The sequence below is a fragment of the Bos indicus x Bos taurus genome, chromosome 1 (genome assembly GCF_003369695.1).
Source record: "Bos indicus x Bos taurus breed Angus x Brahman F1 hybrid chromosome 1, Bos_hybrid_MaternalHap_v2.0, whole genome shotgun sequence".
In the NCBI taxonomy this organism is placed as follows: Eukaryota; Metazoa; Chordata; class Mammalia; order Artiodactyla; family Bovidae; genus Bos; species Bos indicus x Bos taurus.
In genome coordinates, this window is record NC_040076.1 from 117,819,642 (window position 1) to 117,833,281 (window position 13,640).

A 13,640-nucleotide genomic window follows, 5' to 3' on the forward strand; every position below is an offset into this window, starting at 1 on the left:
TATAGATTTAAAGAAAACAAAAAGATTCTATATGCTTAAATTACTTGCTCAGGGTATGTCAAGGATAACACACTTTAAAATGATCCTCAAAGAAGGAGGTGCTGAAGTTGACATAAGTAGACAGGAGTCAGAAAATGATACAGAAAACTGTCAGAGTCGGAAGCAGAACAGGGATTCCGCATTGTCACAGATGATGAAGAAGAGACTGCTGGATGCTGGTAAAAGACCAAAGATAGTGTATGATTAAAAACCTTTTGTTCTGGCTTAAAGGTCATTGGTGAGCTCAGAGAGAGCATTTCCAATAAACCGGATGGAGACAGAAAGGTTGCAGGCATTAAGAAGAAGATAAGTAATACAGGGATAAAGGGCTCTTTTGGTGATAGAATGTCTGAGAATTAACTTATCAAGCATTGATCAAAGCTAATCATTTCCTAATGTTTGTGATTTTATAATTTTATGACTTCAGGTTTAGTGACACGTTATATAGGTCCAATAGACACAAACATGCACACACACACACACACACATACACCTTTTCTTGAATCAACCTATACAGGACAGAATGACGCCATTTGGTACTTCTCACTGTGAACACCTCATGGCATGTATTCATGGCCCAGACTGAGCATATCACATCTGAGAGACTATGCCAAGAAAAGGCTCCCGTCAGCTCAGGCCTCAAAATCTAGGTGGGCTCCAGGGCCCCTCAGCCAGACTTTAGGCCAGTCAGAGACCTACTGTGCCATTTTAATTCCTTTTATATATGAGAAAAGTGAGGCTCAGAAAAGTTAAGTGACCTTGTTCAAGGTCATATGGGTAATGAATAGTCATCTTACATTCAGGGTTGGGCTCTTTCCAACAACTTCTACTGTCAACCCAGTGTCTTTACTGATACCTATTTTATTTGTGCTCTTTAAGTTCTGATCAGTGTTCTGTTTTGATTTCCATTAAGGGAAACCCAAGCCAGAGACATGGTTTCCACGTTCAGAAAGAAAAAGCCCAAATCAGACAGGCAAATACTGTCCCCAGAGTATGCATGAGGAATCCAGGAACTTGGGATAGAGGGACCACACAGGGAGAGCATGGAGACATTCCCTAGAACGGGCACTGTTGCTTGCACTTGCTTTCCTGCGTAGCTGAGGCATGGTAGATGGGTTTGGAAGTAGAGAGTGGGTGGATCCAGGTTTTGTAAATATATACAAGTTGGGGAATCCACTTAAAAAAATTAAGAGTAAAGAATTAGACAGTTCACGTAGGAAGAGTCCTTTAAGTTTAAGTCTCATTAGTTTTACTTTTGGTTATAAATTTTAGTTGTACTTTCTGGAGCAACAGAGCACTTTAAAAATAAGTAGCTATTTTCTAACAGAATTCCTAAGCTTATGAAGGAATTTAATGTGTGACAAAGGAGGCATTACAGCTCAATTGGGATGGAAAGATTATCTAATAAATGGTACTTATTAACTCTCCTAGAAATTTGCTAGAAATGCCAAAGTTAAGCATTAAGAGAAAAACTATCCATTGTCACCTTTGATCTTTGAGAAATTAGAACTGCTTTACTACAAAAAACTGAAATTAATAGTTAGAATACCTGTAACATTTGTTCATGAAAAATACTCTGCTGGTGAGGGTCCTGGAATAGGCAGGTAAGTCTGGATTAACAATTGGTAAGATGGAAGAAGACAGAAGGTGAACCTTAGGGAGATCCAACAGGGCCCTGGTAGGTGAATCATAGCACCAGGAATTTTTTTTGTTTTGTTGTTTGGTATTTAGTTGTCAAGTCCTGTCGGACTCTTTGAGACCCTGTGGACTATAGCATGCCAAGCTCCTCTGTCCATGGAATTTCCCAGGCAAAAATACTGGAGTGGGTTGTCATTTCCTTCTCTGGGGGATCTTCCCCACCCAGAGATCCAACCTATGTCCCCTGCGTCTGAGCCACCAGGAATCAATGAATGAATGACATAACAGGTAGGAAATGAGACAAGCTGGTTGCTGACACTGGAGCCTCTGTCAACATGTAAGAGAAATCTAACCCCAGAGACTGGGATTCAGAATAAGAATTCTCCAAGTTCCAAGCTCAGAGAACAGAGATGGGATCTCAGTTCTGAAACCCCAAAGGTAGAGTAGAATAATGAGACTTGTGCTCTGAGGCATAAGATGGGGGCTTGGTCTCTTATTCCTGGAGGAATAAGGCAAGTTACTAAAACAGGACAACATCTGAGCAGGATAAACAGGAAGAGCAACTTTCCACCAAACTTCTGAGCTGCTGGTCGGCAATCTTAACAAATCCTCTGCTACTGAAATTCAGACTGTTCTAGTCATTCAAATGGAGACTATGTGGCCTCACTGTGGAGGACCAAGGGGCCTGGGGTAGACTGCTAAGCTAAAGCCTTTCAATGCTCATGTGTGAGTGATTTTCAGAAATTAAAAACATAGTAAGTCACTTAAGTCAGGAGATGATATCAATGCACTTGGAACCGTGTTTAAAGTCTCTTGTTTCTAGTGCTAGTCATAGAAATCCAATATTTTAAGATTTTCTCTTGATGTGGACCATTTTAAAAGTCTTTATTGAATTTGTTACCATACTGCTGCTGATTTTTATGTTTTGGCCACAATGTATGTGGAATCTTAGCTCCCTGACCAGGGATCAAGCCTATACTCTCCGCATTGGAAGGTGAAGTCTTAACCACTGGACTGTCAGGAAAGTCCTCAAATATTTAACAAGGAAGTTTAAATACAGCAAGAAGCTTTAGAGAAACAAATCTATTATGTCGGGGATGATCTGTGTTTTGGAAAATGTTTATTAAGGCATTTTTAGAGTGTATTTGTAGAACTTCTACTCAATCTCTACAGAATGATTCCATAATTCTCCAGTAAGAGAGTGAGTTCTCCTAGCTGAGGCCAGACTTGTGAGGGTTAAGGTAGGCTAGGAGCTTTGAGGGTATTAATGCAGATCAGGCTCTGTGAGTAAACACGTCGTCAACTAGAAATCAACCCACAAAGGACAATGAGGCCAAGGTCAAGAAATCCTAGAGCCAAGAGTAAGGGAAGAAGAGCCCCACTTCAAGACTACAGATTGTAACATTCAAAAGGGAGAGATCAAAAACAAAACAAACAACAACAACAAAACCACATGAGAGGCATCAGTAGGAAGAACATATACTTGTGTGGGTGTCTACCTGTGAAGTGGAGGCAAGAAGGGCAAGAGCAGGGAAGCAAGAAGGAAAGAAAGAGAAGAAAGGTAATTGAAAAAAGGAGGCTTTCTAAGCATTCAAAAGAATCCTAGAGACATGAATTCCAAGCCAAGTTCTACTCCCAGCTCACTGAGTAATTCAGGCAATTCTCCATGGGCTAGTCTTTTAGGATCCTTTTTTTTTTTTTTTTGGCTGTGCTGGGTATTTGAGAGGGCTTTCTCTAGTTGCAGAGAGCAAGGGCTCAGGAGATGCCCTGAGGCATGTGGGATCTTGGTTCCCTGGTCAGAGATTGAACCCATGTCCCCTGCAAATTCTATACCTCTGGGCCACCAGGGAAGCCCTGGTGGATCTTCTTATCTTCAGCCTTCTGTGACTCTAAGATTACTGCGTTATGAATATTCTACCTTCCTTCTTTCTCACCTACAAGTATTTATGGTGAACTGTCTGAGCCTGAGGATGTGCATGGATGAGCCTAGTCACACACTGTCTCATCATCACTTTGGCATGCAACTTCTGGGGCCATCATATTGAGTCAAAAGCAATCAATCCATCTGCTGTCCAGCGACCTCAGCTCTCCTAGCTGAGGCAATTACAGTCTCGCTTGGAGACAAGCATAACATAGAGGACAGGAGCAAGGGCCCACGAGCCAGATTGTCCAAGTCCAACACCTGGTTCCACTACTTACTGGTTATGTAAAACCTGGGGGTCACTTCATCTTACAGTGCCTCAATTTCCTCAGCTGTCAAATGGAGAAAATAATACAACCCATCACTTAGGATTGTTGTGAATTTTAAACTGTGAAATTATTCATGTACTTAGAACATATAATAAGCATTCAGTGAATATTAGCTATTCATATTCAATATATTACTGTTATTATTATTATTAATTATCATTCTTGTGAATTCAAACTGGGAAATGTAGAGAGATAAAACTGGTTATCGGTAGGGGTGAAAAATGAAAAGCACCAAGAAGTAAGGTTGGGTTACAGCAAATCCACGTGGCATGCATGCCAAAGTTGTGATATGACAGAAACTCCAGGAATAAGCAGGGCAGCCTGTCAGTGGAGAAAGGAAGGCACACAAAGAGACCTAGAGGGCATGAGAGAGAGATCCTGGGACCCATGGGAGAGATGGCCCATTTTGAGAGGTGTCTTGGTTCCTTAGAAATCAAGATGTTGTCATTGTCTCGATATAATAAGCCCCATTTTCTTGAGGGTCTCCTTGCAACCCAAGAGCATAATTAAAATAGAGCCCAGTATTAGATCATCCACCATGAGCCAGGCACGTTTTGGGAAAACAAGCACAGAGTTGTGAGCAAGAGTAGCAAGTTTCCAGGGACTTCCCTGGTGGTCCAGTGGCTAAGACCCAATGCAGGGGGCACAGGTTCGATCCCTGGTCATGAGACTAGATTCCACATGCCACATCTAAAGGTCTTGCATGCTGCAATTAAGACCAAAGCCAAATAAATAAAAGTCTTTTTTTTTTTTTTTTAAGTAACAAAGTTTCTACTGTCTTCAAGCTTGCTTTTCAGTGGGGAAGGCATGCATCATCCAGTAAGCAGAAAAATATCCAATTTTAAATAGAATGAAGAACTATAAAAGAAAGCAGAAGGGAATAGAGAGTGGCATGGTAAGGTGGGGAGAGGTTATTGTAGATGTTTGGCTAGACCAGGAGATGACATCTGAGCAGAGAATTGAATAAAGACGGGGAGGCTGTGGGGAGCTTCTCAAGGTAGATTTAGGTGAGAGATTATCTAGGCCTGAAATAGGATAGAGCTGGTTGAGATGGAGGTGAGAAAACAAGAGTAAAACTGTCAGGTCTTAGTCATTGTATGAGCTTCCCAGGTGGCTCAGTGGTAAAGAATCTGCCTGCCAGGCAGGACACATAGCTTTAATCCCAGGGTCGGGGAGATCCCCTGGAAACGGAAATGGCAACCCATTTCAGTATTCTTGCCTGGAGAATCCCATGGACAGAGGAGCATGGTGGGCTACAGTCTATGGGGTCACAAACAGCTGGACATGACTGAGTGACTAAAGAAAAACAAGTGATTGTATAGATGTTGGGGGCATGAGAGAAAGGAAGGGATGGAGAACAACTCCCAGGTTTCCAGTTCAGGCAGCAAGGAAGGAAGATGGTGGTAACACAAACTGAGACACGGGACAGGAGGAAAAGCAGGCTGTGGGGGAAAGGTTGTCTTTCACAACAGTAGGTTCTAGCATGATCCCTTGGCTGGTGATGTCCCCGGCAGAAGCAATCTGCAGCTGGAGCAGAGGCCTGCCTGGAGTTTGCAGACTCAGGGGTGAGGGCACAGGGGTGATCAATGATGCCATCAGTGGCACTGAGGTGGCCTGTGAGTCAGCCAACAAACTTGGAGTGGGCACTTGTATCCTCACACAGGACCATCTGTGAGCACTCAGCAAGTGGCAGGTGGTGAGGCGAGTCCTAAAGGATCTTCCTCTTTAGTAGGCTGTGAAAAAAAAATGTCCAAACAAGTAAAATGATTTCAAGTACTGATGATAGGGACTATGCAGAAGTAAAAGTAAGGTCACAGCATAAGGGGTTTCGGGGAGGGTGGGTTGTGGCAGAGATTGCTTTAGCCATAGTGACTGAGACGATCTTCTGTGAGGATACAATGTTGAAGGCAAAGCTGAGTAAGAAGGACACTGCCCTGTGGACCTGGATAAAGCCCCTTTGAAGCAAAAGAAATTGTAGGTCTTTCCATCCTAGGATGGGAGTGGACTTGATGTATCTGAAGAACAGGTGAAAGGCCAGAATGGCCAGAACAGAGTGAGGGAGGCAGGCCGGAGGGAGAAAGGTCTGAGTGGGTCAGATGGGGAGGAGCCCGTTTTTGTTTTTTTCTCTTTCTGGTCGCACCGCAAAGGTTGTCTTTCACAACAGTAGGGTTCTAGCATGATCCTTTGTCTGGTGATGTCCCCAGCAGGAGGAATCTGCAGCTGGAGCAGGGGCCTGGCTGGAGTCTGGACTCCAGCCAGGGGATCTTAGTTTCCCAACCAGGGATCACACCCATGCCCCCTGCAGTTGGAAGCATGGAGTTTTAACCTCTGGACTTTCAAGAAAGTTCCCAAGACTGGGTTTTATCCTGAGGGAACATGTAGAGTAAGAGCAGAAGCCTGAGGAAAGATTCTTGGGAAACACCAGCCTGAAGGACAAAGGGAATGTAGTCACAAAGCCAGGAGCAGGCAGGCTTTTTCGGAACAAGTGATAAATCCTCCAGCTGCAATGCAATTATGTTCATAACGCAGAATGGCTCCTGTTTTGTGAAGGATACAATGCAAGGATTGTTCATCTTCACCCATAGCCCACAACATAAGCTAAAGGCCAAGAAGTACATATGTCCTGCCACCATTGAGTTTCTCTTTCAACATAACAGCTTACATTTCCATGGTGATGTATAGATCAGCAAGGAATCAGTGTCCACAGGACTACTTTAAGATAGCTGCAGAAAGAAGTCCAGCATTGTATGCTTTCACTGTGCAGATGAGAAAATGCAAGTATACAGAAGTTAAAAAGTTTTTCCAAGTTAATGTAGGCCCAAGCTAAAGACAGCATCTCTCTTTCTCTCTCACTTTTAGGCATCCTCCTCTCCTTATTCAAGGGCTACTTTTCGTTTGGCACCCAGTTCAGGCCAGTTTGGAGAAAGCTATCATCAGATGTTTTTTGATCACCTAACCCTGGTGACTCTAACCGTCTCCACCTCTCTTTATCCACAGGCACAACACTTCGCTTGGATGTCTGGGACGGATGGAAGGAGTTTCTGATGGGTTGTCTCCTTGGACAAAAACTTCAAGTCCAACGCTATTTATCAAATGAAGGACCAGTCCTCAAGTACGAGATAAAGCAAATGCTAAACTAATCAATTTTTTCTAAACTCTCATAGGACCTCTTTAGCTGGGGTGTTGCTCCATGAAAGTTCCCCTTAGACATTTTTATTGCAATATATTCTAGAATAAGACAGCAAGGATGCCACCAGGGCTGAGAGTCTTTGGTGATGAATTGCAATTCAGGAAGGCTTTCCTTATACTAACAATCTAAATGGGAGACTTCACTTTGGTTTGGATATTAGACTTTTAACAGCACTTTTTAAAGGCTACCAGAATAAGTGCCTTGCTACTCTTCTATTCAATTGTTCTAAAAACCACTGATTGCTAATTGATTGGCTGAAAATATCTGTGATCTCTTCCTAAGCTATCATGTAACTTATCAAATTACTTTTAACGCATGCTTTTAAACTTTTGCCGCACATGAAGTGTTGCCTGTGCTGCTGGAGCAATGGAGGAGGGTAGGCTCAGAGAAGCAGGTGGACATTTTAACTTATCTCTGCAGCCAGTAGCTTGCCAGGGGCATAAACTACCTTTTAGGTTTTAATGCAGTGGTATTTTTGAACAGTGCCCCCTTGTGGTGGTTTAATCATACTTTACAGATGCCCACACACAGGAGGCTGTGAGGTGACAGACTGGAAAGCCAGTTTTTGAAATTTTCTAAGATATTAAAATAATTTAAATTAATTTCTATTTGGGGATAATTATGATGCTCTCTTTGCATGCTCTGAATGCAAAGAAACATTTCATTGCTTTCAACAATGCCTATTTGTTGAATACTTTGTAGCAGACATTGTGTTATACTTATTACCTTATTTTATACTTAGAACATTTCTATGAGATTACCCATAAAAATCTTATTCTTTATCTTATTTTACAGGTAAGGAAACTGATTTAGGAAGTCTGCCCAACATCACACAGCTAGCAAAGGGCCCAATTAAGTTTTGGATCCCAACAACTTACTCCAGTGCACATGTACTTAACCATTTCCATTTAATCTTTAAATAAAATCTAAGAGCTCAGAGAATATGCATAATAAGACTGAAAAACTCCTATTGCAATTCATTCACCCAATCAACAAACATCTATTGAGCGTTTACTATGTACTATGAGCAATAAGGAGAAGGCAATGGCAACCCACTCCAGTGCTCTTGCCTGGAGAATCCCATGGACGGAGGAGCCTGGTAGGCTGCAGTCCATGGGGTCGCTGGGGGTCTGACACGACTGAGCAACTTCACTTTCACTCTTCACTTTCATGCATTGGAGAAGGAAATGGCAACCCACTCCAGTGTTCTTGCCTGGAGAATCCCAGGGATGGGGGAGCCTGGTGGGCTGCCGGCTATGGGGTCGCACAGAGTCAGACACGACTGAAGTGACTTAGCAGCAGCATGAGCAATAAACAAGATATGATTCCTGCCTTTAGCAAGTTTATAGTCCAGTAGAAGACACACAAAATAAGTAACTAATTCTTGGAAGAACAGAATTGCAAAATGTTCAGGGGTACAAACTCCAGTGACAATCTACCTAGATTCATAGCCCTACTCCCTCAGTGTTTAATTGTGTACACTTGAGCAAGTAGTCATCCTGTACCTCAGTTTCCTCTTCTGTAAAATGTGAATAATAATAGCACCTATCTTATAGAACTACTTTAGAGATTAACTGAGCTAACATCAGAAGGAACTTAGAGATCAGCCTGGCACATGGTAAGGAGGATATAAATGTTAGGTGTCACTGCTGTTACCATTCAGCCTGAAAAGTATGATGACATGGGCATTGTGCAAGAAGATAAGGGACTATATAGTAGGGACAACTAGACTTACAGGAGCAGATAAAGCATCCTTAAAAAGGAACTTGAAGGGCTGATACTCAGGTAAATGATTGGGAGAAGAATTAAAACGTTCCAATGAGGGCTTTCCTGGTGGCTCAGAGGGTAAAGAATCTGCCTGCAATACAGGAGACCTGGGTTTGATCCCTGGGTTGGGAAGATCTCCTGGAGAAGGGAATGGCTACCCACTCCAGTATTCTTGCCTGGGAAATCCCATGGACAGAGGAGCCTGGAGGGCTACAGTCCACAGGGTAGCAAAGAGTCAGACACGATCGATTAACTAACACTTTCAAAACAGATGGAACCACATGTATAAAGACCCAGGGGCAAGAACAGATTTAAAAAACTGAAAGAAGTTCCACATGGTAGATTATAGAACAAGAGGAAGCTAGTGGCCAGAGGCTGGAAAGGTTAGAAGAGGCCAGCTCATGAAGGTTCTTGTAGGAATGTGAAGGAATTTGGACTTTATCTTTTGAATGGTGGGAAGACATGGAAGGTAGAGAAAGACCATGATGCAATCTGCATTTTAGAATTTTGGCTCTGGCTGCAGTATGGGGAATAGAGGCAGACAGTCAAAAGACACTGGCGGCCTGAGCTAGGCTTATGTAGCAGAGGTGGGTCTAGGAGAACAGATAGATAGTGAAAAGATCGTTTAGGAGGCAGAATCAACTAGGCTCAGCAACAAGAGAGCTCTAGTTCCAACAACATGGGTATTAAGGATGAAAGCGAAGGCCAGTTGGTTGACCCAGGAGAGGCTTTTCTCCCCGAATCAGGAAAACTGATCAAATTCAGAGTTGCCGGCTTACACTAATGAATTTCAAAATAAATTGATATATGAACCAAAACACCAGTGCATTCATGTATAACTCTAGTTAGTTAGACTCTAACTGTCATAGGGCCCTAGAAGCTCACATGTTCTGGGAAGATCATCTTTCTCATTCAGGAGAATTCCATGGGAAGCCAATAGACAGGAACAGATGCTGTGGTGAGCATGTAATCAGAAACAAAAGTTAGTTCTATGCAGTAGATTTTGGATGATACCAGGCTAGCTTGCTTCCATCTCTATAATGGGCTCTGATAAGCCTTGTCCAAGTGGATCTGGACAATACCTGGCAGGGCCCTGCCTAGCCTTGCCTCCCTAATTCTTATTTCTCTGAACGCTCTTCACCAATCATTTGATTTGTGCCTGATGGGGTATTGGAAGGATAGAGATGTCAGGAAGGCCAGTAAGGGTATAATACAGTGGAAGAGAAGGGGAGTTGGTGGGAAGTGATGTTAGAGACGGGCAGGGTCCTGGTGACAGGGGCCTTGTAGGCCAAAGTGAAGCATTAGAATTTCAGTTGCAGCAGGAAGCTATTAGAACAAGCTAAGCTATTGTTTAGAACAGGGCATAGGCCACCACCAACTTAAGGAAAAAGAAGATTGCTAAGCACTATGTGAGGAAAAGCCCATAGCAGGATAAGAAGGAAGTGGGAGACCAGTTAGGAGACTGTGGCACTGGTGGTCATGCTGGTGGGAGGCAATCTAGTGGTTTAGATCAGAATAGCAGTGGAGACTCTGAGAAGCCAGAAAATAAGGACAAAGCAAACAAACATACAAAACGTTCAAATTTCTAAAAATGTACTGAATCTCTTCCTGTACTTTCCCAGTTAATACAAAGCTTAATATTTTTCTTGAACATTTGATTTTCATAAAAAAGAAAACTGCTCCAAAGAAACCAGTTTGAATTATTTACATATGCACAGTAGGACGATGTGTATAAGCAAGGCCTGTGTGATTGAACCTGCATATTGTGTGCTAAGTCACTTCAGTTGTGTCCTGACTCTTTGTGACCCCATGGATTGTAGCTCTCCAGGCTCCTCTGCCCATGGGATTCTCCAAGCAAGAACACTGGAGTGGGTTGCCATTTCATCCTCCAGGGGATCTTCCCCACCCAGGGACCGAACCCGTATCTCTTGTGTCTTTTGCATTGACAGGTGGGTTCTTTACCACTAGCCCCATCTGGGAAGCCTGTATATTACTATAGGCCTTTTCTGAAAACATTGTAGGTAAAAGTTAGGAAGAAATAAATATTTTAACTAGAATGCTTCAGGGGTATTTAGTGAAACTACATTTGTCTGTTTGCTCTGGCTTGTTTCATTCATTCAGGTATCAGAAAAGGGTCGCCCTGTACATCGCCGCCTTTTATGGGTACATTGAGCTCACTGAATGGGCCCTGAAACAGGGTGTGCGGCCCCACGAGACAGTCGGCGTGCACCCCTACCGAGCATGGTGCCAGGAAGCCCTGCACACAGACGTCTCTAAATGCCCCATTCATGCAGCTGCGGAAGCTGGCCAACTGTTGATTCTGAAGGCCTTTGTCAATTGCAGCGTGCTGTGCCTGGATTGCAAAAACGCAGCAGGACAAACTCCTCTGACCATTGCGTGCAAACACAAGCATAAAGACTGCGTGTTGTATTTACTGAGTAAAATGTGGTCCACGGTTTCTTTTCTGAAAATCTCAGTCTCCATGAGGATTTATATTAAAATAAAACAATGGGTACTCAGAGCTCAGAGTCACAACCTGAATAAAGGCCAGCTTTGCGGGGCAAGGGTCTTGGGGGCAAAAGTTGGAGATGTTGTGATGGTGGACGGTTTCACCAAACCCAAAATGACCTCCAAGAGCTGGCAGAAGGCTATGGACAAGGACTCACAAGGAGGCATTGAGAGCAAACTGCCGCCCCTCAGGGAGCAAACTGTGAGCAGGAAACTTGCCTGTCCTTTGGCAGTTGCACAGCAGGACACAAGAGAAGAGATAGTCAGATTTCCTCCACTGGTAGATGCAAACACATTCTCTGAATTACAAAAAAGACAACAAAGCCAGAAAAAAACTACTGCCACAACTAGGAAAAAAGAAAAGCTCATTAAAAATACATATATGCCCCAAGTCCCTCTCCCTCCAATTTCAAGAGTGGGCTATTCACACCCATCTTTTTACTATGCAACTCCCAGTGCTGACTTTTTACTCAGATCTTCCTTTGCATCTTTCTCAGAGCATAGTGGGAGGACTCCAAGGCAGAACGCCATCTACTGCTTAGCTGTGGCCAGGTAAGCTTTTCTCTTCAAACAAAGGTGAACTTTAATTGGGCAGCTCTAGGGAACAATCTTGTGGTTCAGATGGAAAAGAGTCTGCCTGCAATGCAGGAGATCTGAGTTTGATCCCTAGGTTGGGAAGCTCCTCTGGAGGAGGGCATGGCAATCCACTCCAGTATGCATGCCTGGAGAATCCCATGGGCAGAGAAGCCTGGTGGGTTACAGTCCATGGGGTCCCACAGAGTAGGACACGACTGAGTGGCTAATACACACACACACAGGGAACAAATGGTCCATGAGGCCCTAACATGCCATATGGTGTAATACAGGTTGTTCCAATGCATCAGTCCCCAGCTTCAAGGTCCTCAGCCTAACCTCATATTCAGGACAAAATGAACTGATTTTATTGGCCCATCTGTGTAGTATTCTACTCACCAAATTTTCATGAAGAGAAGAGTTGTATCAATGAACAAGTTCCCTTGCTGCTGCTGCTGCATTTTCTTTGAACTAAAAGGAATTGCTAATTATAATTAAAGGGAGAAGGGGGAAACTTGCAATCTGGGAGATATCAAAAGTGTCAATGGAAGCCTAGATGGTAGTGAAAGTGGAAGGGAAGAAAAGAACAATTTAATGACAAACTGAGTCATAAGACTTCAGTTGACTTACAGATAAGATATACAGGCTGGGGGAGAACTATACTGGATAAGAGAATAGAATTGACATTAACATTTAAGGTAAGTTTAAAAAGTAATCCATTATGACATTTAAAGACATAAAAAAGTGTGTCAGAAGCAAATTTTTCAGGCACATTCATTTCATAAGATAAAATTTTATATGTGGGTCATCACTTTACACTGAAAACAGAACTCTAATTAGATCTCAGGACCCATCCACGACTTATGAGGCATTCTTGGGTGCCATGATTACAGTGGAAATATAGATTTATGAATGGCTTTCCCCCTTACTCAATATCATGAGAAGGAAAGAAAAAACAAAGCTAGACTGTTTTAGTGGCCTCTCTGTATTTGTCTTTATATCAGCTAGATTGTTGCCACCTACTGGTGAGAATAATTTTAGCCCTAAAACTGTGGATGTGACTGGTGACGGAAGCAAGATCCGATGCTGTAAAGAACAATATTGCATAGCAATCTGGAATGTTAGGTCCATGAATCAAGGTAAATTGGAAGTGGTCAAATAGGAGATGGCAAGAGTGAACATTGACATTTTAGGAATCAGTGAACTAAAATGGACTAGAATGGGCGAATTTAATACAGATGACCATTATATCTACTACTGTGGGCACGAATCCCACAGGAAAATGCAGTAGACCTCGTAGTCAACAAAAAAATCCAAAATGGAGTACTTGGGTGCAATCCCAAAAATGACAGAATGATCTCTCTTCATTTCCAAGGCAAATCATTCAATATCACAGTAATCCAAGTCTATGCTCCAACCACCAATGCTGAAGAAGCTGAAATTAAACAGTTCTATGATGACCTACAAGACCTTCTAGTTCTAACACCCAAAAAAGATGTCCTTTTCATCACAGGGGACTTGAATGCAAAAGTAGGAAGTCAAGAGATACTTGGTGTAACAGGCAAGTTTGGCCTTGGAGTACAAAATGAAGCAGGGCAAAGGCTAACAGAGTTTTGCCAAGAGAACACACTGGTCATAGCAAATACCATCTTCCAACAACACAAAAGAAGATACC

At 42.8% G+C, this 13,640-nt stretch overlaps 1 protein-coding gene across 3 annotated transcripts in view; it reads left to right on the forward strand.

Moving 5' to 3' along the window:
* The window catches only part of ANKUB1 (ankyrin repeat and ubiquitin domain containing 1), a 30,674-nt gene that overhangs the window by 12,555 nt on the left and 4,479 nt on the right, over positions 1–13,640 (forward strand). For all 3 annotated transcript variants that reach the window (XM_027543665.1, XM_027543666.1, XM_027543667.1), the window contains exons 4-5: positions 6,925–7,039; positions 11,006–11,944. In XM_027543665.1, the coding sequence (XP_027399466.1) occupies positions 6,925–7,039; positions 11,006–11,944 (1,054 nt within the window). The remainder of the gene's footprint in view (positions 1–6,924; positions 7,040–11,005; positions 11,945–13,640) is intronic.